The 25,196-nt window shown below is 40.2% G+C and overlaps 2 protein-coding genes across 3 annotated transcripts; one reads left to right on the top strand and one right to left on the bottom strand.

Moving 5' to 3' along the window:
• The first annotated feature begins 1,615 nt into the window (after positions 1-1,615).
• Positions 1,616-4,762, top strand: trim59 (tripartite motif containing 59). The gene is made up of 2 exons (XM_030778024.1): positions 1,616-1,667; positions 3,436-4,762. The coding sequence occupies exon 2, from the start codon at positions 3,482-3,484 to the stop codon at positions 4,760-4,762; it is 1,281 nt and encodes a 426-aa protein (XP_030633884.1). The 5' UTR covers positions 1,616-1,667; positions 3,436-3,481.
• A 1,384-nt stretch (positions 4,763-6,146) lies between these two features.
• smc4 (structural maintenance of chromosomes 4) lies at positions 6,147-24,410 on the bottom strand. 2 transcript variants are annotated; one of them, XM_030777307.1, is made up of 23 exons: positions 24,236-24,410; positions 23,053-23,243; positions 22,220-22,411; positions 20,804-20,980; positions 18,235-18,399; positions 16,118-16,245; positions 14,487-14,627; positions 13,993-14,143; positions 11,929-12,093; positions 11,476-11,709; positions 11,127-11,312; positions 10,853-11,014; positions 10,498-10,723; positions 10,213-10,292; positions 9,948-10,100; positions 9,534-9,660; positions 9,191-9,380; positions 8,803-8,947; positions 8,470-8,643; positions 8,077-8,259; positions 7,499-7,731; positions 7,052-7,235; positions 6,147-6,363 (listed from the first exon to the last, which is right to left on the bottom strand). In XM_030777307.1, exons 1-23 carry the CDS (start codon positions 24,375-24,377, stop codon positions 6,199-6,201), a joined length of 3,894 nt encoding a protein of 1,297 aa, XP_030633167.1. In that variant the 5' UTR covers positions 24,378-24,410; the 3' UTR covers positions 6,147-6,198. The 2 variants fall into 2 exon arrangements, with proteins under 2 accessions (XP_030633167.1, XP_030633166.1); XM_030777306.1 differs by having other exon boundaries at positions 24,263-24,377.
• Between the last annotated feature and the right edge of the window lie 786 nt (positions 24,411-25,196).

Here is a 25,196-nt window from a genome sequence, read left to right as displayed (position 1 = left end):
GCTTTGGTCTACATGCTGAGAGAGAGTGAGGACTGTGTGACGCATTTGATTATTACCCATCCAGTAATGAAGCAGCACTATATATAGTGAAATGCATGCTTGTCTTTGAGTGAACAGATTCATCGTCATTATCAGGTCTTGCTAAACCCGCTCGAAGTCAGGTTAGAACCTATAATTCCTAGTTAAAAGGCACGGTCCACATTGTGCTGCCTGAGATCCAAACAAGGGCTTAAATTACAATCTTGATATCGAGGAGGGTAAATTCAGCCCCAGACAGTGCACGTATTATGCCATTCCACTCAGAGGGCCGTCTTTCTCGACAAATTGCTGGAGATACGACTCTGCATTGACTCACAATAAATGAATACATTAATTCACCATTAATTACAATGTGCTAAATGGGCAAATACGACCATTTAGAGGAGCCTTAAAAACAACAACCAACGTATTGTGCACCACGTTACATGGTTACCGTAGTATTAAGAGCATTTTGACAGAACTTCCACTTATGTCTAAAGATCAAAACTGCTACGTGACAGACTGACAACCCCCTAAATACAGGTAAACAATGACATCACACGGTCATATACTATTTATACATGACTGCAGTCAGAACCAGTAACGTCACTGTGTAAATAAAAGCAAACGTATAGATGTTCTCCTTAAAGATCACTTGTTATATTATTAAAAAGCCGACTGTATGAAGTCAGCACAGGCAGCAAATGGTACAGCATCTCAAACTCTGAACTTTCTAGCAGCTTCCAGCCACGAGGCTAGCTTGTTTGTGCATAAATATCACCAGCGTTAAGCCTCTCTCTGCATAGGATTTTCATAACTGTACAAGTCCTTTCAAGATGCTTGACAGATAAACTTACATTAACGCGTTCAGCACGATTCAGTCAGACTCGATTTCCTCTCTCCATTAACGTTTTAGCTAGGCCAGCTAGGTAACACATTTTACTAACTGTGAAGAAAAATCCTGATAAAGCAATTGGCTAACACGAATGAATCTGTCATCCAATAAGGTAATAATACACTGTGTGATTGTGATATGGCTTTTCCCCCCATACAATATAGCCTTGTTGGCTGGCTGTTCCTAACTGACATCCTTGTTACTGAGTATCTCAGGCGTGTCAAACTCGGGGTGTAGCTATTTCACCTAGTCCCTGTTTGTTTTCAACCATGAGCGAAACGGTAAACCGCCCAATAGTACATGTAGGTTAGGTGCCCGATACCCCATGTGAACCAATCAAATTACTAGGAAACGTTGTGGGAGGGGATCCGAAGAAGCTTTGCTACCGGTGTAGCGCGGGTGAAAATACACAGGTAAAGAAATTACGGATCAAAACTCATACTGGGGGCGATTCACAGTCCTTTGATGTTGGTGGGGGTATGTCTCTACACCTTGGAGTACAACGTAATCCGAGAATATTCACGCGAACTCGATTAAACATTACTTTTTGGCTCACTACAGCTAACCCATACAATCTGGCTCCATGAACAGCATCTCCTTGTACCCAACAGCAAATGCATCGGATTCAAATTTGGGAAGAGCAGATCGGATTGGAGGGTAGTTCGTGAATCCCGCATGCGCAGTTCGTTGACAAACGTGAGGCAGGAGTCGCAGGACAGAAATACAAGAGGAAGAAAACCCTGTAGTTAAATCGGTAAGTCGTTCTGTATTGTCATTCTTTTTAAATTTTTGAAATGAACGTAGAATGAGGTATCGCAGCACGAGTGTCAGTATGCATTCTATTTTATGTATGCTTCTTGCAGACAGAAAACAGTTACATCATTCACTCGATCAGATAACAGTCAACAAAAGCACAGCTATCAAATTGTCTGCGCTGTGCTTCTTTCTGATGTTTTGTTTAAGTGATCACACACTAGTTTCGCGTACATTCTTAATTTAGGCTATCTAAAGACTTTTGAAAGTGGGCTATATTTGTGTTTGATACATCATTTATTGTTGTCTGCTTGGGACTGAAAGGGGAGTCGCTGGAGGTTCCGAAGCTTATCGTTTGTATTTTCATGGGCGAAGTCGTCATGAAGTAACAATTCTCTAAAATGATATATTTATCTCGCAGATGTACACTGGTTGTTCTCGCAACTGTTCTCATTTGACTAAGACTATTAGACGGCTAAACCCCACCGAACGGATGGGGTCGAACACTTCAGGATTAGTTGACTGATGTGACTCAATGTGGCCTGCACAGAGTACATTAACCCTATATTTATGTTACTCATTTGATCTTGGATTCCTTCATGTATTCTGTGTGTTTTCCATGTTGCAAGCAGTCACTCAAACGGCTCATCACGTTTTAGTGATGAAATATTCAGTAATTGCAAATATGTTTTCACTTGACAATCCAGATCTCTCTTCCAAGCCCGAGCTGACCTGTTGACACTGAATGAAGATGTTAGTTTAATCTTATAGAAACGTTCTGTAAAAACACTGGATTGAAATTGTACACTTTTTGTGGCTTTGTTTCAAAGTTTCTCAGTTTGCCCTAAAAAAATATAACTTCATTTGGAGGAGCAATGTTTTTGTGCTAATCCAGTTTGTTACACAAACACAATCCCTTTGTTAAGGAATTTAGGACAACCCCATATTGCTAATACGTGTCAATTTCATGTCGGACTTCGTGGGTGTTACCCTATCTTGTTATTAATTATGAATGGTGCCGGTATTAGACATTGCGTAAGGAGAGTTAATGGCAGCTCCCCACAAACTATGAAATAGGTTTGACAAGATCCTGCAAAACAGCAGATGAATGGACTGAAATAGCACCTTACAGTGAGGTGAGAATCTTACTATGCAGTGTTGTGGAGACCTTTCAAGGTCTAGGGGTTGGCTGGGCCTACATGCTTTCCACTATTAAATCCCACCACCTATATCACAACACTACTTGCATCTTGTCAAGAACAGTCATCACGCCTATGAAATCAGTCATTACGTCTTCATTTAGCTGCGTTTATTAAATGTCATTGCTTTTTCCATCCTTATTATAATAGAGGTGTCAGACTTATTTATAATTTTGTTACATACGTGGTGATGTCATCCACTCAGGCAGACGTCAGGACAAACAACATCGACTAGCATAAAGATCAGCCTAAAATCTTAAGGGTATTTTTTAAAGTGCTTTAGACATTGAAAAACAACACTTAAATTTAAACAACCCCTTACTCCATGATATGTATCATAATTACATACACAGTCGTTTGAACTTAAATGGTATTCTATGACATTGTAAATTAAAAATCTGTATAGAGTATGAGATTTGTGTGGCCCATTTCTTGCATCACACTAGCATAGCATGCATCAGTGTATGTTGAACCAGTGGTAACTGAATCTTGGAAAATCGTAAATAACTCAAGAAATGCAGTTTGAGCTCTGGACAAAAGTTTTTTTAGAATAATATGTTCTCTTTCTAGGAGAGGGCGAGAACAGAAAAACATCAGTCTGCTGCATTACCCTGGTATGGATAACCTTGAGGAGGACCTGACATGTTCTGTGTGTTATTCCCTCTTTAATGATCCAAGGGTGCTCCCTTGCTCCCACACCTTTTGCAAGTCCTGTCTGGATAATGTGCTTCAGGTATCTGCCAATTTCTCAATCTGGCGCCCTCTTCGTCTCCCGCTGAAATGTCCCAACTGCCGCAGCGTGGTGGAGCTGCCGCCCAGTGGCGTAGACGCGCTCCCCATCAACGTTTGTTTGCGTGCTATTATCGAGAAGTATCAGCGTGATGGCCGGCCTCACCCCCCGACCTGCCCCGAGCACCCTCGCCAACCCCTTAACGTTTATTGCGTCCAGGATCGCAAACTTATCTGCGGCTTCTGCCTCACCATCGGTCAGCATCAGGGTCACACCATCGATGACCTCCAGACGGCGTATATCAAAGAGCGCAATACCCCAGCCAGGCTTGTGGAGCGGCTGACGGACAGGCGCTGGGAGGAGGTGTGCGACATTGTGGAGAAGCTGGAGCAAGAGAAAGCCCGATGCGAAAATCTTATCCGACAGGACCGTGAGGCGGTCTCACAGTTCTTTCAGGGCTTAGACCTCCTCCTAGCCCGCAAGAAGGACGAATTCATGAAGGCACTTGATGCGGCAAGCACTGAGCTGTCCAAAGCCTACGATCCCATCATTGAGAAGCTGAAGGACATGAAAGAGGAGCAGTTGGACCTCATCTCTCTCAGCTCAAGTGTGGAAGAAGAAGACTCGCCTCTTGCTTTCCTCGAGAAGGTGCACCAGTTTCGTGAGAGGGTGAACGTCCTTACTCAGACACCTCTACCCAAGGTTACGCCCCTCTTCATCTCTCCTCGGGCAGGGGAGTTTCTTGAGGAGCACTGGACCACTGTGACCATCGGTGGACTAGAGAGTGGTCCGGTTCCAAAGGTCACTTTCCACAAAAAAGGATGTAAAGGAAAGGGCTTAGTCCAACCCAGTATTGGTGAAACTTGGGCTGGGGTTCTCCTTCATTGTTCTCCTTCCATTGCTTTACTCTGTCTTCTTCTCATTTTCATTGGCTTGTGTTTAAACCCAGTAGGAGGTGCATCCCTGGGCTTTTCTCTTCTGTCTCAGTTAAGTCAGTTCATTCAGAGTCTGACAGGGGAACTTGCCTCTCCACTCTGTGATACATCGACATTCCTCTACACTGCACTGGAGCATTTTACTCTTCGATTAAGCTCATATATTTCAGCTCTAGGTGAACGGCTCTACCTATATGTTGCCTTCTTTTTTAAAACATTGCAATTAGTTTAGCTCAGAGCTCAATGCATAAGAATGGTTGTGTTGGATGTGCAGTCAGAAATAACCCAAATCTGGCCCAGTGGATCAAATCAAAAATCTAATGGCGGGAGGGCACTTTCTCATTTCAGGGCTTCAGGAAGAGGTCACTATAAGCCTTGTTTAAGACACTTCTCACAGAACAAGTGTAAGGACACTTTGCTCCTTTAGTGTCCTGCTTGTTCCCATTCTGGGAAGTTTTTATTGTCTGCAAATAATAAACCAGCATTTGCTGGCTGGTAGAACAAATTTAATATAAATGAACTTGTACTACCACTTATAATTTAATTCATAACACTAGTTGGTATTAAAATCAGGATTGATTCCAAATATGAGACATACTCATTGCTTATAGACGGAAATAATTCTCTCTTGCACTCCATTTGCATTCAACTCATAGAGCAAAGGGCCATGGTACCATTAGTGTTCTTTTAATATATCACTAAACATTCTCCTGTCAAATGGATCCAAAATCATGGACACAATTTGACAAAACGACTGATGTGGTTCTTTTTTTCTTAATCCCACTTCTGTGGTCTGTATCTGCAGTCTGCACTATATCTGTAATCTTCTGGTGCCTGCTTACATGTACATAGATTAAGGGAACGCAAAATCAGAAATCATGTAGCATCTAACAAGAAAGCTCGTAATCTTGGACCATTTCAGACTCATGAAGTAATTGCTTGGAACTTGCCAAATCATACCACACTTGCCTAAACAATTATTACTGAAATACACTATTTGTAGTTAACCTGATGGCCTTTTAACAAATTATATTTTTCATAACTTTTGATACAGATATACATTTTTTTACTACAGCAAAGTAATGGCCTACCTATTGAAAAAATGTTACGTCAAATGATTGTTAGTATTTTTACTGATTCTGCATTAAAATGTTTTGAAAACACTTCAACTTTGTTGCAATTAATTGTTTCATCTTAAAGTGTTAAATGTAGTTTTAAAATTATTCTCTTCAAGTGTTGTAGTTCAGACAGATCTTTGACAAATAATCTGGTCTGGACTGTGCAAAGAGATTATCTGCCTTGTCTAGTTATATGACAAAAAATGAAATGTTTATTTAGTCACTGTGTCAACTGATATGGCTGTTTTTGGCTTTCATCAATGAACTAATGAAGGACTAACCACAAGATACTGAAATAAAGAGGCAAAATAATACATCTATACATATATATATATATTTTATTACCTTGTCACATAATAGAGCAGCTTTATCAAAAGGTAAGAAACACAAGGACTTTACAGAATGAAAGAAGAGAAATGATTATATAAAGGATAAAGTACAGCTAAGAATGACGACAGACACAAAAGAACAGGTCAAAGGAGACATTCAGACAAAAATTCAAATGAATCCCTGGGAATATTTTCAAACATGAGAGCTGAGTGGGCAGAGTTCATCCAGACGCAACCTCCACATCTTTGAGGACAATTGTTTTGGGGTTGATGCCCACACTCTTGGTGGTGTTATAGGTTTTGTAGATACCAATCAAACGGTCTGCAATCTCAAACATGTTGTTCCTCAGAGAAATGATGATAAACTGAGCATTCCTGGTTTGTTCCTATGGAGGGAAGACCACAGAAACATAAGTAAACAAACAAAAGAGGAGAGGTGCAGCTGTAATTGGAGTGCAACACTAGATATGCAGTGCATTTCTGTCATTCTTCTCAACAGAAGGCTGTTTTGAACAATGGTCTGCCAGGAGTTACATAAGCACTGGGCTTGAGGGAGAACAAACCCAAAGTTCTGAGGATCAAATTTCCAATAAGAACACTTTACACTGTTTTGTTCCCTTGTGCAAAGGTGTTATGTTTGGTGAAATTGCATCTTAAAAGACTTAGCAAAGTAAATCCCTTGGCCAACAATATAATATTACACAACAGTGAAAAGCTTTATACAAGACCCTTAGGCTAGTGACGGGGTCAACAAACAGGCACGCCCGTGAAGTGATGCCACCATAGCATTGCAAGACATGTGACAGCAAGTACAGTGAGCCCATGCATAAAAAGACCTGCCTACTGGTGACACCGGTTACCTTGTCTCAGTTTACCATTCACCACAAAACAGTGAAGATCTCACAATCTATCAGCTTGACAGTTAAGACAACAAACGGACATATATGCCTTAGGATTAGTTCTTACTTCTGGAAACACCTGATGTGAGCAAAATTTGATACTGATTTGCATTTATTGCCAAAGTGTGAGAGAGAAAGAAGAGAGAGGAAAAAAGCTCTTATTAAAAAGACTCACGTAAATGTAACATGCCACAATAGACACGTTCTTAAAGTCCAGAGCAGCATCTATCTCGTCCATGAAATAGAGGGGTGTGGGTTTAAAGTGATGCAGAGCAAACACCAGGGCCAGGGAGCTCAGGGTCTTTTCTCCTCCAGACAGGTTATAGATCTTCTTCCAGCTCTTCTTTGGCGGGCGTACGCTGGACACAGACAAAGGGAGACAAATTAAGTGTAGTTTAAACAGAGCAGAGAAATGAGGATTTCAGAAAAATATGCAATGGACATGGCAGAAGCAGATTCATAAACAAGAATGAAGCTAAGTAGGGAACAGCTCAAAAATAAGTACAAACTTTTTTGGCTCAGACTTGAGGACAGCAATCAACACAAACAGCTTTTTTTCAGCTGTAATTATATATGATGGTCACACATAATAGCTCTGGCTGAACTATAGCATCATTCTCACCTGAACATGATGCCCTCAGAGAATGGATCTAGGCTGTCCACTAGCTCCAGCTCAGCATCGCCCCCTAGCGTTAGCATCTGGTAGTTCTCCTTCAGCTTGTTGGTGATGATGTTGAAGCCAGCCATGAACTCGTTGAGTCTCTGCTTGCGAAGGTCCTCACAGCCACGCTTGAAGTTGTCCCGCTGTGTAGTAATTTCATCCAGCTCAGCCACCCTCTGCAGGTACAGCTCCTCCTGCACACACAGACAGAGAAAGACAAACACAGCACGGGCCATTAGGGAGGCAGACTAAATAATTCAGTGTCAGTGAACAATGCTCTAAGGAACACAAACTGTTTGATCCATGTTCAGGAAAACAGCAAAGAGATAACAAGAATGGTTAAAATAACTTACGTTTTTTGAGAACTAATTATAACACAAAAAAGGGAAGGGTAAAGGCATTCCAATTAAAAAACTCCAGCCAAGGTATATATATATATATATATATATATATATATATATATATATATATATATATATATATATATATAAAAAATAGTCATCAAATATGCAAGTAATAAGTAACCTAGGTGACAGTACCTTCTTCTTGAACTCGGCTATAGCTCCCAGGTTAGGCTTCATCTGGGCGCAGCGATCCTCCAGCAGAGCGATCTCGTTTTTGATGATGTCAGGGTTCTTAATGGCTTCCAGGTCATCTGGGGTCAGTGTTGGCAGCTCTTCAGCTGGCTTATCGTCGATGGTGTGCAGGGAGAGTTTTGTGGACTGAGTAAGAGCAAAGAAGTGAGGATTAATACACAAATCACTTTACTGGAACGTACAGGCAAACCTATTTTTTCCCCCCGTGTGTTTGTCTTAAGTGTAACTCAGCCCTGTAATATATACAAACATTTCACTGTTGCTTCCTCGACGGGTCTTCCCCTTGGCTTTGATAAGAGATGACTGGGCTAAGATATGCATATCTGATCTCCTCACCTCTTTCTGCCAGTGTTTGATCTTAGTCTGGTGCTCAGTGATGGCCGTCTCTATTTGTTCGATCTTCAGCCTCACGTTCAGAGACTCTTTCTGAAGAGCATGCTCCTGTTCCTGGATAGCCTTGATCTCCTGCACAATGCCACGATGCTGCTCCTGAACCTCAGGCAGCGCCTCCTACAGACCAAAACACCCACAGACACAGGGCTGAAAGACAGCTGACCATGTGCGTCACTGTTCTGGCTTGCTTATCCTGTATGTGAGTGTTCTCAGTAATCAATTTCAAATTGGTGTAGCTGCCTGTTTTGGAATACAACCAACAAAATTTCCACATACCTCAGCCTCTTGACAGTCTTTCATGATCTCTCCTGCCTGTTCCTCTAACTTCTTCAGCTGCTCCATTAGCTCCTCCATGGACTTCTCATTCTCAGTTATCTCAGCCTCCAGCCGTGCCACTGTCTCCTCTGACTTTTTCAGGTTCCTGTGGAGGAGTAGCAGATGTGTTAAAGGTGCGTTCTGACCCCAGCATGTCACCATGCTGATATAAGGCAAACCCATTTTCATTTTAAAACAGAGATTATTAAATCTAACACACATCTACTCTCAGTGAAATGTCTGTGGCCATTTGTCCAAAATGCAGTGGTAAGAGGCTGAGAGAACACTCCAGTTCTGGATTGTATGGCCAGGGTAGGGTGTAAACAGTGGTAAATGTTAGTGTGCTCACCGCCCGGCAGTCTTGATGGCCACCTGGGCTTTGGTAATGGCGGAGGAGCACTCATCCAGTTCTTTGTTGACCTTGTCAAGCTTGTCCTGTTGTGCCTTTAACTTGTGGCTGTTTATGTCCACAATGAGGGTGTGGAGTCTCTTCACCTCTGTTTCAACTTTGCCTGCTTTATTCGAGGCAGCCTCATAGTCTGAGGGGGAAGACGGGCCAGAGTTTTTTGGTTAATAAGTAACGTCGGAAAAATTAGGTCAATTTAATTTTTATCCATCTAACCTGGAGAGGGAGCAGAGCACAGTGCAGCATATTAAAAAGTAAAAAACAGTCCCATAATCTTGACCTATACCTTTCTTAAAGGCCTCCAGGCTCTTCTCCATCTGTTTCTGTTTAGCCTTGTCAGGGGCAGCAGCAATGACATTTGCCTCCAGTTCCTTCATCTGAGACTTCAAGTGAATCTCCTGCTCTGCAAGACCCTGAGATAGGAAAAAGGCCTCTTACAAGTATGCTCCAGACAGGGCTATTGTGCAGTCCTCACTCATGTTTGGTAACGCTCTCAGATATGAATGTCACGTTGTTTTGTTTTTTTTTTAGCTAAAGCAACTCTCTCTTTAAAGAGTAATGGAAAATGAGAGGTGAGCAATGAGAGGACATAAGCGCATCTGCACCAAACAAAAACAGATCTCTTTCCCTCTGTTTCCCTGTCTCTTTATTTCAGGCCCAGGCATCTGAAGAGCTCTGTGAAGCCGGAGAGCTATCTGACCTGGATGCTGGCTGTGTATTTCTCCAGTGTGTTCTTCATGTCTCTCAGCTCCCGCCTTTGCTTGTGAACCTTCTCCTCCAGCTGCTGTTTCCTCTGCTGCCAGACCTGCAGCTGCGCCACCTTTTCATTCAGTTTACTCTCCATGCGGTCAAGCTATACATACACAAATGAACACAGAGTCACATGCACATACAGCAACTCCACGTAACGTAGACAAACTGTGCCACGGGACAATCGTGAAAGACTGGTGTGTGTGTGATCTCACCTCCTCTTGAGTGACCTCAGTGCCTATGGAGGAGCCCATCCTGCCTTTCATTACACGGCCTCCTCCTCCAGTCATAGTACCTGCAGACCAGAAAGAGTTATTGGTTTCTGGCAAGAACATGAACCGCTGCCACAGTTCAAATAATAAACGCAGAGGTTTACACTGCTGGACCATTTTCTCTCACTATGCAAAAATGGACACTTGAGGAATGACAAACATTAGAATGCCATCATCCCTCTAGCCAAAGGCTGTGTCAAACACGCAGTACACACACATACATCTTACCGGCCTGCTCGATGATCTGTCCCTGCAGGGTCACCACTCTCCAGCGTTTGTCCTTCTGGAAGGCCACTCTAGTAGCCTGCTCCAGGTCTTTAGCCACCAGTGTGTCCCGTAGAGCAAAGTAGAAAGCAGGGCGCAAGGCTTCGTCTTTCACTTTCACCATGTCAAACAAACGAGGGATCTTCTCTGGAGTGGATATAGCACCCATGCTCTTCTCCCAGACTTTCATCTGAATTTACAAAAGGAGAGATGAGAGGTTATAAACGTTCCTATGAATCACATTGAGCACTTAGTTATATACAAACTTACAGCATAATGGTCTTTGATCATAGCTTACTTTCTGGAGGAAACTACTCACCTTGTCTAAGCCAATGAATGTGGCAACACCAACATTCTGAGCCTTCAAGAATGTGACACATCTCTGAGCTGTATCAATGGTATCAACCACAATGTTGTCCAGAGCACCACAGCTGGAGGAAATGGCAATGTCATATTTCTCATCAATGGCCCCAAGGTCGCCCTATGAGAGAACCAGAGAGAGCAAAACACAACCGTTGCAGTCGCTAATATTTCTTTAAGAAGGAATGTAGCTTGCGTGATGCGGAAATGTCAACGTATCCTCTTATCCTTACCAGACGTCCCAGAATGCCAGGGATTTTGCCACTCCTCTTTTGCTGCATGAGAGCATCTAGCACTTTGCCACGGCTGCGGTTGGAGGACAGAGAGCTTTTGGCCTCCTCCACCTTCTGTCTCATGTCACTGAGCGTCTCCCGGGCTTGCCCGTCGGCCTGTGAGATCTGCTCTAGTTCCTGCTCATCCTACACACACATACATACATACATTTAGCACAAAGGAAAGAAGGAAGAAGAAGAAAAAAAAAAAATAGCCACCTGAAAGTTGTGTTCTCACACCATCACCCTGCTTAAAATAATCCACAAGCTTAGTTTTGACATGCGTTGCTTCTCACACATACGCACAAACCTTCTTGAGCTCCTGCTCACACTTGGGGATTTTAACCTCCAGCTCTTTGATAGCGGCCCTTCTGTCCCTCAGTGTGTCAGTGGCCCCCTGCAGGGCCTCCTTGGCCTGGTTGAGCTGTGTGAGCGCAGTGTTATGCTGGCTCAGATAGATGTCCAGTTCAGACTGGGCCACATCCATCCGTGAACGTGTCTCATTCACAGCCTTACTCAGCTCCAAAAGCTCCTTCTCCTTTGCCTGTGAACATAGTATTGAGAGTACAAAAAGAACGTTAAGTAAGCAGGAAAAATTCTAACAAAACATACATTTTCATCAAGTCAGTATCATGTCCAATTACTGTTAATGTCTGTTGTCACTCACTCAGAGCAGTGAGCATGGTGAGCAGATCAGAGCATAGTGACCTAAGTGTGACAGCTTCTGAGTAAATTTAGAGCAAACTGCTACTGTGTCTCTAACCTCTTTTTCCTGTTGTAGACCACTAGTCTCCTCTTTCAGGCTCTCCATCACCTGAGCCAGCTTCTCCTCCTCTTTAGCCTTCTGCACCTCCAACTGCTCCTTCTGAGCGGTGGCTTCTGTGATGGTCTTCTCACTGCTGGCTGGAATGTTCCGAACCTCCTCCAACTGAACAAAGAGTGAAAGAGAGAGGAGAACAAAATGAAGCAGGCTGAGTTTAGGTAGTGGCAGAAAGCATATGAAAAGCAGGTGTTCTTCATTGCTAAATAAAAATGTGTCAAAATGTGTAAAAATCTCATTACGTTCACCAGTAATTCAATTCTCTTTGGCAAATGAAGCCTGAAACTGTTCAGAGCAATGTCATTTAAAGTCCAGTCAAATTTACTGCTGCACTAGACTTGTTATCAAAGCCATCACACTTATTACCCATCAAGTTTTACCAAGTGTTTTGCATTCTGAACAGTAATACTGAAACGCTAAAGACAATACTAACTCAATCTGTGTCTATCGATATGTACTGAGTTAGGACTCAAAAACAACTGAAGAAATAATATAAAGGAGCTGAACACATGAAGAGGAACAGTGAGGTCAGTTTGACTGATTTTGTTTTAAAGGTTGAGAATGCATCGTGCAGCACACACTAATGCAGGATTCTTTGACGGTGTGTGCCAGACAGCTGTGTAAACTGCGGCTATGCGCCGTGCCATCTCTTCGGGAGAGGACGGTGAGCGTGAACAGGACCTTTAATAGGGTTAATTTGCGGGTGAAAAGTGAAACTCTTGCTGCTGTGTGATTGTTACACCAGGCCATACTTCACAGGCATAGTTCAGAACACTGCTCTCCAGAGAGCTGCTCTGCCCTGCCCCTACAACCCCCCACCCCCCCCCAAAAAACTTCACCCCTCCTTTATTACAGCCACATTATTTTGGGCTTATGACACAGCAAGGGAAAGCAGAGTGTGAGGAACAGGCAAGAGAGACTGAGAGGACTGTGAGATCAGGACAAGCAAACTGTGTAAAGAACTCCAACATATGTCCAGTCTTCAAGTCCCCTCAGGTCTTCTACCTCTCTCTCTCTCTCTCTCTCTCTCTATTTTAGATGTGGTCTGCACGCACTTGCACTCCAGGTAGAAACGGGTCTCCTAATTAGAGAGAGACAGTGAAAACTAGCAGCCCTCTGGCCTAATACTGTCACTCATAGTAGGCCTTTGTCTGCAGAAAATCAAAAGGAGCACTAAAGGATGAATGGCTGTTGCGTAGGCCTGTGCAATCTCCCCCTAGTGGCACATCAGGAAAACTAAAATCATACCATTTAAATTTCGCTGGTGGATCACAATAACAAATGAAAGGCATTATTACACAGATCTCCAAATACATTATGCATTGTTTGAGTAGAGTATGTATTGCTGTCATATGAAAGTCTAAATGGGTTAGCAGACAATGTAGTTTATTATAAATAAAAAAAATTATTGCATGTGGCGCCCAGAGTATGTCTATAAAACAGAATGTTTCTGTATGCTTTTTTTTTTTCAATATTAGTCATACCTGAGTGTTTGAGGCTCTCTCTCTCTCTCTCACACACACACACACACATTAAAACTCTGCAAATTTAATTTATACATCACAGTTGTGAAACAAACTGCTTGTGTAAATTCCTGTTGCAACAAGTCCAAGTCCACACAAATAGCATATGTTTTATATGGTGTAGGAAATTGTTTTGAAACAGTCTATGTTTTGGTTTGGCCTACGCTCAAAATAAACAGAATAAAAAGTTGTGTCTGGCGAGTGGTGTGCAGCATATAGTACGGCATTGTTTATTTGTGTCCAGTATCACCTGCCTCCCACCATAAAACTCCTCTAACCGTGTCCAACTTCAAAATGACTGACGACGCCCCGCAAATGTTCAAATCTCATCAACATCATCTAACTTCAAAGAGAAGACATGAATCATCAGTTCATTTCATGAAAACTCATTTGGAGAGAGCTCTCCTCACTAAACACACTAACCAACCATGAGCAAGGTCACAATTTGATATGTGGTTATAGGCAGAAAGCAGCCATTACAAACCTTTTCCTTGTCCTTTTGCAGCTGTTTCTGCAGCTTCTTGGTCTTGCTCTTGGTGTGCTTGAGTTTCTCGCGCACCTCCACGTCCTGAAGGTCTAGTTGGGTGAACTTCTCTTTCTGAGTTTCAATGAATTTAGTCAGCTTGCCCAATTTCCTGGAGAGGCCACACAAACCCAACAACATAGTAAGAAACCTGAGCCCTCTAATGAACATGCCTCAATTGCAGTTTCAGAGAGAGAGAGAGAGAAGGGCTGGGTAATGAGAGCACAGGACAAGCAGAGCAATTCTAAATGCGCTCCATTTAAACCAGAAAAACACAAAAGGAACAGCAGACATGAAAAAATAAATAAATAAAATAAAATAGAGAGAGAGAAAAATGGTTGCAGACACAAGCCCCATAAAACATTTTACTTGATAATTTCTGATAAGACACTCATTGATGAAAACCCAAGACATAAACTAAAACAGCTCTGTAAATGTAGCCTTTTACATCTTACTTTTCAACGTTTTTCAGCTCTTGAGTCTTCTCCTTCGTTTGCTCTGTTAGCTGGTTGCTCTTTTCACTCAGTTCCTTTGTGTTATCTTGGATTTGCTGTTTTTCGGCCTCTCTCTCAGCAACACGCTTCTGTAAGTCATGCCTGTGGAAAATAAATGCAGAATCAAAAAAACTGAAGAAATGTCCTCATATCTAACAAACAAATGATCTATGTCGCTTCAAGTGTCTGTCTGATTTTGGAATATTTCACCATTGTTAAAAAAAAGGAAATCTGATTAAAGGCACTGCTGTTTTGTCATTTCTCTAAACAGTGTGAGAAAAACAAAAAAACAAAAAAAAAAACCTAGCATTTGGAGCCAAGTTTAGAGAAAGAACCGGAGCCATGACATGCACAGTGAGGGGATAGAGCACGTGCACGCCTAACAGGCCTGCTGATGGATGGCATTGCTCACAGGTAGAACCTGACACCACTCAAGAGGCTGAAACGTAACCTAAGGAAAATGAATCACAGCATTGCCTGCTAAACCAATCTTGTGTATGACGCTCTTAAAAAAAAAAAAGAAAGAAAAAAAAAAGAAAAAATTAGCACCAGCTACTTGTACAATACTATACAGATTCTATCTCCATTATCATATTAAACTTACATGACCTCAATGTTCAAGTCAGTTGTTCCATTATTTTAATCCCGGCTTGCGTGAGAGCAGTTAACCACATACTAGGGGTATCAAATGAGTCAAAGCTTTATATATTCTATTATTAACCTAATCTTAGGCAGTTAAAAAGTAATGCATTGTCCAGCAGTATGGCCGGTCCACAAAAGCAACTCTCTTAAGCATTTGCAGATATGTTCTCTGACTGTATTGTTACAGCACTGTTCAAGTGTCAAAAACAGGCTGAAGATTTGACCTGCTAGGTTTTTTCACCTTATTCCATGCACTGATAGCATATATACACACACACACATAAAATTTTGGAAATTCATTCTAAAATGCCACCTGTTCCTTGATGGTGACTAGTAAGTGACAAGAACTGTGCAGAGATCAGACCATATCAATACTGGAAGCTTAAAAATAAGACATTATAATAGAAGCATTCACACAGAAAATAAAACACTAATTTATTCACTTGGGCAGACAACCAAGTTACTCTCAAAATTCAACGCCATGAACCCTAGGGCTTTTTGACCAAATATGTCATCAAAAAGTTTCTGAAACAGACCATTCAGCGAGTACAGTTCAGTTAATTGGTGAGAACTGCAGAACTTAATAAAATTACAGAGAACTTGTCGTTTTAATCTTGTGGAAATGTGGCTTATGATAAGAATCCTCTCCCTTACAATAAACACAACTTCACTGGAAAACAAGTAACAGCTATCAAATTATGACATTCACAGATTTCACCTCTGGCATGGCCTATACATACACTATTCCTAGGAAGGAGCGGGTCACGGTTATTTGGGGCAACATTCAAAACCCAGAGGAAAAATCCCAAATCTACAGACTAAAAGCCGTTCTCCTTTTCTATGGTTATAGGCTGCCATGCCACTGCAGACAGAGCCTTCAGGTTGCCTTCCTCACCTCACATGTGGGGACAAATGATGGTTATGATTGTTTAATCGTAATCTTTACTCACACGTAATACTGACAGAGCTGGCTTCTCTTCTTAAAGATGTCATTCTCTAGGGTAAGAAACTCCACTGCTCGGTTCTTCTCTCCCTCCAGGGAACTTTTTTCCTTCTCCACCATTTTCACACGATTAAGCTGCGTTACCAAAAAAAAAAAAAAAAAAAAGTTCAGAAGTTACTCCCGGCCAAAGCCTTTCCTCTTTTCAAAATTATGCCAGGGTGCATGAAAACAAAAATATGTTAGTGTGTCAAAATATTACACAGCCCACTATTTCTTCGTAAGTACGCTTTAAAAGCAATGAATTTTCATAAAGCAGTTCTTGAGGGCCTCAGTGTAACAGTAAATCCTCATTGTCTTGGCTTTATCATGACCTTGACGGGTGGTAAGGCTGATATGAGGAGAGAAAAGAAATATCCTTAAACACCCTTCCCATAGCACTGCTCAGTGTTCTCACAGATACAGCTCAAAACATCTAAAGGAAGAAGCATTAAGAGAATATTCTAATTCTCATTATCTTATTCTCATTTTCAAACAGATTTTCAAACAAATTTAATTAAAAAAAAACATATAAAAAAAGGAAGGAAAAAAACCTTCATAATAACCAGGTAGTCAGCCAGTGCTGCCATAGGTATAGTTCAACAAGGCTGATGTCACAAAAATTCAAATGACTCACAATCTCAACAATACCCTTCAACATGGCATACGTGTACAGTCAACTGGAGATTATAAATATCAAAATATCACACAATGTCAATTTGTTTCATTTATGTTATTACATCCTTCTCTCTGAATGACAATTTGTAATATCCTTACTGTAATATTTAAAGGCCATGTAACACCAGCTCAGGATTCAAAATGATAGAAACCAGAAAAATAATTACAATGACCATACAAAACCTAGAAACACAGAGAGAGGAAAAAAAACACACAGAGACAACAGGAAATGAACATCATAAGTTTTAACATGCTCTGCAGCAGACATTGGCCTGCAGTGTGTGTGCTATGCTTCAATTTCAATAAGTACACCAGTTGTCTGCACAGTCTCGCAACGGTGCTTTTTTTCTTTTCTTTCTTTCTTTCTTTTTTCTTTTTTTTTTTTTTACATGCTTTTAGGAAAAAAAAGAATTCACTTTATCCATTTTCTGTAATATCAATGTCACTACAATCATTCATCTTACTCGCTGACCACTCATCTTCCTCATAGTCACTGTTCCCACAACCTTAGAAAACAAAATATTTTTACCTTGCTTAAATTAATCTTCCCGACCACGAATGGGCCTGACATACAGTCAATAACAGCAACCCAAACAAAGAAAGATATTGTGTTAGGATATAGAGAAAAGGTGTTAGATATCTACTAAATAAACTAGACCCAGCCCGTCTGCTCATAAAGAGACTGTTTAAGTAGATTCATTGAAGTTTGTAGTCTAGAAATATCACTAACATTTTTGACTCCCTTGTTTGCTACTTCTTTATAGCTGATTACATCACAATTGGTTTTGTCACGGTACCAGCAAGGTAACAAAGACCAGAGATAGTCTTCTGTGAGCATGGGCCCTTTATGAATTGGAGTGAAAGTATTGTCTCAACAGCCAGGTGGCTGATGATCAAATACATTCAGTACAGTCAGGCAAAATATTCTCTATTTTTGCTCGTTGATATTAAAATAAATAAAGCTACAAATTCTCTGCGCAAATGAGTACTACTGAACCTTGAACAGAGAACCATCAAAAGATAAAGAATAGCTTTACTGCCTTCTATGGTGTGATTACTCCAAATCTTACACATATCAAATATATGAGAGAAGGGGGAGGGGAGAAAAAAAAAAAAAACCAAAAACACACAAGCCACCTCAGCTGCATCAAGGCAAAGACGAATGAGGCAACACCACACAAGGAATCTCACAGATACGCACCGCAAACTGGGCCTTTTCTGTATTTATAAATAAACCACTTTTATTTTGAACTTATACTGACTTTGAGTTTTCACCGCACCAGTCATGAACATCACAGCTTGATCAAATCCTTTGGACATATATGATTTTAACATCGTGTAAGCACATCCCGTAAAAAATAACCCCTGTCTCATTTAAAATCACAGGTTGGACAACATTAGTTCGTTTACCTTCTCTCCTCTCAGCTCGTTGAGCTGCTCCACTCGGCGGCACAAGGTGTTGATAGGCTCTTTAAGGCGGCAGGAGCCAATGATGTCCTCCAGGTATTCCAGCATGCCCTCATCATGCTCCGTCTGCCCTTTGGGTTTCATCATGGCAATCTGCTCCACTTCTCCCTGAAAAGGATGAAAATGAATGGAGATACAGTGTGTGTGTGTGTGTGTGTGAGAGAGAGAGAGAGAGAGAGAGACAGAGAGAGAGAGAGAGAGGGATCTAAATTTTGCAGGGTCCAGTGATCTTTCAGGCATTCACAGTTCTTTTACAAACACCTGCACTGTTAAAAGGCAGCTCAACTTCATATGATGTCCCCAATATTAGCATCAAACAAAGAAACAGTCCATGGAAACACAAAGATCCTCTTGTGAGACTGCAATAACTCACAAAAATAAACACACACTTTAAACCTCATCAACTGTTGCCTGAACATTACTTAGAACAACTCCCCTTTGGCTACACTTTTGAGCTTCGATAGAAACTACTGCAAGTACCATTTGCTTTAGAATCAGTCTGAAACATTCAACAAGAGATAACAGTCATTTAGCCTGACCACAGCACCAACTGTTTCAAGACACAAATCTGATTTCATCTCTCCCACACTCACAAAATGCAGAAAAACAGTCTAGTACAAAGACATCCATGTAGAAATATATAGGGCATATACTGCATAAAATCTCAATTCAAGCTATGGAGCCATCTCTACAATCATACCATAGTATTTGTGGCTTACAGAAAAAAACAAGGCAATTTCATTCAATAACAAGCAAGAAGTACCAGCAACAGATAAACAACAACTGTTTCACTGGGTAAAAAGTGAGGAGGAAAAAGGGGGAGGGGGGGTCAAGGGAGAAAAAAAACAAAAAACAAAAAACAACCAGCCACAACACAAGTGTAAAATTCTCCTATCAGTCCAAAGGCAATTGTTGATATAGAACTGTTTGTTCAGTGTTAATAAGTATAAGCAAAATACTGTAAATATTTATAGATAATGTGATTGCTTTTTAATATGAACACAATTGCTGCAAATCACTTGCACAAACTTCACTCTGCAAATGAAGGGGCAATAAATAAATAAAGAGACAAAGGAAAGATAATGCTATGGGGAAAAAGGGTCTTCAGAGAGAGAGAGAATAGGTTCATTAAGCCACCACCACAAAACACAAAAATTCACAGCAGCTCAATACCACAGCAAACACAAGCATAGTCCACTAAAAAGGCCCCAGTAACCAGTGAACCCTGACCTTGGCTTAATAAGGGGTTAACTGTCCGGAGCTGTAAGGGGAGTCAATTGGGTGTCGTGATAAATTAAGAAAAATACAAAAAAAAATCAGCAAGACCTCATGGTTAATCACACCATATAGCATAACATTCACAATAAAGAAAGAAAAACACACAGGCTCCTGGTTCTGTGTAAGAGGAAAAAAAAATCCTATGCTGACAATAGCAATAAATATATGCTTGTAAGTCTTCACAAAATTTAGCAACGTGTAATTAAAAGACATCCACATACTGCCAGTTCTAAAATCACCACTATTCTCCACAATTTTCATTATTTCTGATCAAAAGTGATAGGAGTGTAACTGAAAACATCATATATGCATCAAATAAAAGCACAGACGAATTAACCGAAAGAAAAAAATAGTCAAAATGAATTTTATGTGGACAGGTTAAATAAAAATAAGCACTAAATAAGTCTGAGTGATTAAATCAAAATTTTAGATCACCAAAGAACACCAATAGCACATTTTAAAATAATTCATGCATGTAGCAGCACCATGTTACTTACAGAAATATGGTAAATAATAAGTAATAAAAATATAGCACTAGCAAGAATAAAAGACAAACACAAATAATTGCTGTGGCTAAATCTTTCATAATAGCACACACAATGCCCTCTATTGCTATAATGAGGAAGGAAAAATAGAATAGGAAAAAAAAAAGAAATCCACAGGAAATGTAAATAAATAATAAAGTAAAGTAAGGTGGATGCTTGGCCCTACCTCACTGAAGCAGCACACGTAATATTGGGGTTGGGTTTTGTTTTCTCACACACCAATATTTACGTGCTGCTAAAGTGTGAAAGGTACAGTGGAGATGTGCTGACCTCTGACCTTGCTGGAAACCCGGCTGACTGGTTGTCACAAATCCCAAGTGGACTTAGGATCCGAGCACCAATTAGAACTATTTGTACCATTTCCTTAAAATTCTAAAGCAGCAAATTATGGTTCGCACCTTTTCTGCATTGTTGAAAACCATGATGCGCTGCTAAAGCAGTTTAAGGCCAGTCACCATGTGCCCATTTTTTTTTTGCTGTGCTCTCTGTTCCCATAAACCCAGCTTTTCAGAAACTTTTTTTTTTTATTGTCTCTTTTATCAAGAACGCTTGTGTGTGATTTTCCAGGAAGCAGGCCTACAGCATTATTAATGAAATTTATGGAGTGATAGAAAAACAAATGATTAAGAACAAAGACAAAACAAAGTATAATAACAACAATAAAGAGAAGAAAAAAAAACTCCCACTACCTGTAGAATTAGAAATCGGTTGTGGTCCAGATCGATACCGTGGCTACGCAACAACGCTCCAACATCTTTGAAAGTGGCTTTTTTGCCATTGATGTGGTAGGACGAGGAATTATCTTTGCTGGCAGTTCTGGACACACAGAACTTGCTGTTAGGGATGACATCGTAGTCATCTCCTTCCTGGAGAGGAGGGGGGAGGAGCACAAACAACACACAAGCTTAGCTCCTCTGAGTACACAGTACACACAAGAGAAACACTACAATAACTACTAAGCACAAACAAATAAATGGAAATTAAGAGTAGCTGGTTTCAAAAAAATTAAAAATAGTCCAAACAGTTCCCCTCTACCTTACGCAAAACAGACTCACAGATACAACAGTGCAGGCCAGCATGGTGTCGACACATAATGAAGACACACCATGTAGAAAAAGCTACACCATTTTGAGAGGCAGAGTGGTTACTATATAGATAATATTAGAAAAGAGACAAGTGTTCACTTCAAAAACACTGAAGTCTTTTATTAGTGGTGTAAGTTATACTTCAACTTAGGGTGTATTTAGCAGAACTCTGGGTGTAGTTATATCTTGTTTGTAATAATAATATAAAAATGGACCATACTAAATAAATATAGCTGGCACATGCTAAAAGCTATTGCTGTAGTATCAATATGTTTACATTCATAAAAGATAATACTCATTAATTAATCAATTAAATAAATAATTAAACAGGGCATAAATCATGAAAACATATTTTCCTGTAAGTTCATCTAATTGTCTAGAAATTCAAAAAATCTCTAAAACTATTCTCTCTCTTCATCTTTATTCAGATTTCTTCCTCTTTATGTAAATATCTTGGCCTAAACAAAGAACACCCATTCACTTGAAGAGAGTAATGCACTTTAAAATACAAAATAAATAAATAAATTCAGGACAAACTAGAAAGTGGTTTAACCAAACATAAAAACCAAACCTGTACCAGTAAAATATAACATGATTCTCTAAGTAGTTCAAGTCTTACAAAAAGCAAGAAAAATTATATTCAAGTGTGTGTACACCGCCTTTAATGAGCAGACCATCTTGACAGAACACTCTACTTAATGGTCACGGTTAATGTTGGTAAAAAATAAAAGTAAATAAAAAAGAACTTCTATGTCAGGTTTTTAAATCAGTTTTGACAGTTTAATATGCTAGGGACAATTTGGAGGTAGGCCAGCTGCTGACCCCCATAGTCCAGTACTAACTTGGCATTCTAGACTTCTGGTGTATTGCTATACCAGGCGATAAAAACAAATAACACTAGTTATAATTTAAAAAAAAAAATCAAATATTCAGCACTGTGCATTAGGTATACTCATACGCTATTGAAATATCCACTTGAGTTACTGAGAATATTGTGGTGTGATTTTTTTTTTTTTTTACCTTATCAATAATTTTCTGAAAGTGCACCTCTACAGTGCAGCTCTGGACATCTTTGTGCTGATCAGAGCTGTGAATCAGCACTGAAAGTTTTTTGGATCTGATTTTTTGTGCCCTGTATCCAAACACAAACAGCATAGAGTCTATCACGTTGGACTTCCCACTGCCATTTGGACCTATGATACAGGAAAAGCGCTGGAGGTGACAGAGAGAGAAGAGGATATGGTAGGGTTAAAATAAATCACACCTAAAAATTTGAAATTATGAGAAAAAATATATCTGAAGCATGTCTTGGGGCCTTAAGCAGCCAAACATTAAATTAATTCATGTACACCTACCCTAAATATCACTAGCTATCCTCTACAAGCTTAAAGGGTGCAGTTTAACAAAAAAACAAAAAACAAAATAAGATATATATATACACACACATTTTAATGCACCTGTGAATGGCACATGTAGGTGCTAGTATGTGGAGAAATTTTCAGGAAAACAGGACACAGGAATTCAGAAAGAAAAACTAGAGCACTAGTTTTAAAATGGACATACACAAAGCCAAAATGGAGGAGGGTGAGATGCAAACACACTCAAAAATTATTTTAATAAAGAATAATTCATTAATTACACCCACTATTCACCAATGTCAAGTAAAGTGACAGATAAAATTGCCTATTTCTTGTAATAAGAAATGATCAGCAACACACAAAAAATCTTTCAAAGCACTTTAGAGGAAACAGACAACACCCCATTTTATGAGACAAATCTAAGTATAAAACAACTTTAAGTACAATAACAAAGTACACGAAGGTGGCTAGATCAGCCAACGTTTGTATTCATACCTTATGAAAAGGCCCCAGTATCTGCTCGCCAGCATACGATTTAAAATTGTGATTAACAATATGTGTTATCATCAAGCGAGGAGCACCCGGTTCATTGGTCATTGCTGGGGGCGGGGGTGGAGGGATGCTACCGAGAATCTCTTCCAAACTTCGATTATCAACCGCCTCGGTAGGCTCCACGGGAGCGGCATCTAGAGCAAAAAGTTAAACTTTTATTCCTCGCTACCATTCATTTCAGGTGGGGGTAACGGCGTGTGGGGGAGGGGTGACGGAGCAAAAACAAACAAACAAAACATAAGCTGGACAGTCAAAGAGGAAGAACAAAGACCGGTGCAGATCGGTTACTAAGTCGCAAATAAATGTTGTTCTTTGTTCAAACAAAAAATACAGGCAGAGCACTTTAGATTAACAGCCACTCAAGATAAAAAATATTTTTAAAGTGCTGTCGCTCAACGCACATAACAACTTATCTTTCTTTGTTAATTATGTTAACGGTCGAAATCTGCCTTTAATATATATTACAAGTCACAGCCGTATAAAATGTAAGATAATTAACACCACACATCAGTTAACTGCCAAGGAACATAGTGATAAGCGCGCGCAATCGCTTGGTCTAAGACAAAATGTTTGGTCTCGAGTCACGTCCATTGTTTTGTTCAATAAAAAGACTTGAGTAGCTATGTTAGCAAGTAGCACGATGATGGATCTGACAGTTTTTCTGCTGAAGAAAACAAAGTGAAAGACTTGGCCAACTCGAGCCATCAAGCTGCAGACATGAAAATTTATGCTTCAGCTCAGATCAAATTCTGGAACATTAATAAAAATACAGTTTTCCACTTAAAGCAATTTAGAATACTTAAAGTAAAATGTGTAAAATAACCCTTCCCTAAATAATGAAATCAAACCAACAGACACCCCATATCATTTAGTTGGTCAGCTTCAGAAACTCCTAACTGCAAGCATGCCACAATAACAGTCATCTAAGAAGTCAAGCTAAGTTTATTGCTGATTGCTCACACTAGCAAGTTAGCCAACTTGCTAAATGATATTACAAATGCAACAAAAGTAGTCTAACTTCTGCAGTCTGGGTTGCATCGTAACATTTTTCTCAAAGGCAACGTGGTTCATAAAAAATAAAAATTCAAACAATAAAGATAAGATTTAAAACCCCTTTGTTACTTGCCATTCGTCAGTGGTGCGTCTTGGTCACCGGAGTTAATTTCTTTAGGGGGTACGTTCAACTCCTCGTCGGAGTCATCCCGAGGCTGCGACCGTTTCCCCCGTGGCTTAACAGCAGTAGAACTTTTAGTCGTTTTTGCTGGCATGATTAAAATCTGAAGAGGAAATTTCACAAGGGTCAAGATTACATCCAGTCGTGCTCTCCGCTGAGCAGAGCTAGGTCTTGTCCATCTCCCATCTCTTCTCTTGGTAATCAAAATGAGGCACCTCTTACCCCCCGTCATCCCAACCATCAATGAAAGACATTTTATGGTACGTTGACAACATTGCAACAGACACAAAAACTGTATTCCGAACCAAGCTTGACGATTTCATATCACGTCCACAGAAATAACCAAACGAGAGACTGCATTGTGTTCATTTTTCTTTCAACGATATACTAGTTTGGCGCTTTATCTAGCTATAAGAGCGAAAGTTCGATCTGTTTTCTATAGAGAAAGCTATTTGCTGAGGATAAAAGTAATGTGATCCACAAAGAAACGCTGTTCTTTGCCTTCTCAATGTTCCTGACAGCTACTGAAGTAAAGTTCCAGTGATCAGACAAAGCGTCATACTGCCACATTACAAGGGTGAAAAAATGGTGACGTCTCTTGCTGTCAGCACAGAGACAGGACACATAACTAGAAACTGATGATGCCAAATTACGTTAGAGTAGGTTACGCTTGCTAACACCGCGATGCCCTTTGACTTCAAGAGCTAAACTAAAAAAAAAAAGAACACCAACTCTGTTATCTTTTCCTTTAGCTTCAGATGATCTACACTAACTGAGAGCTGGCGACATTTCAGTCGAGTCAGAGTTGCACTGAATGTGTTATGACTGGTTAGTTAGCCAATCAGTGTCACGGCCTGAACATGTGATATGAAATGACTTGAGCACAATTAAGTTATCTGGTTTCCTTACAAAT

The sequence above is a fragment of the Chanos chanos genome, chromosome 6, assembly GCF_902362185.1.
Source record: "Chanos chanos chromosome 6, fChaCha1.1, whole genome shotgun sequence".
Taxonomy (NCBI): Eukaryota; Metazoa; Chordata; class Actinopteri; order Gonorynchiformes; family Chanidae; genus Chanos; species Chanos chanos.
The sequence above is the reverse complement of the archived record's forward strand: the minus strand, read 5'-3'. Positions and strand labels throughout refer to the sequence as shown.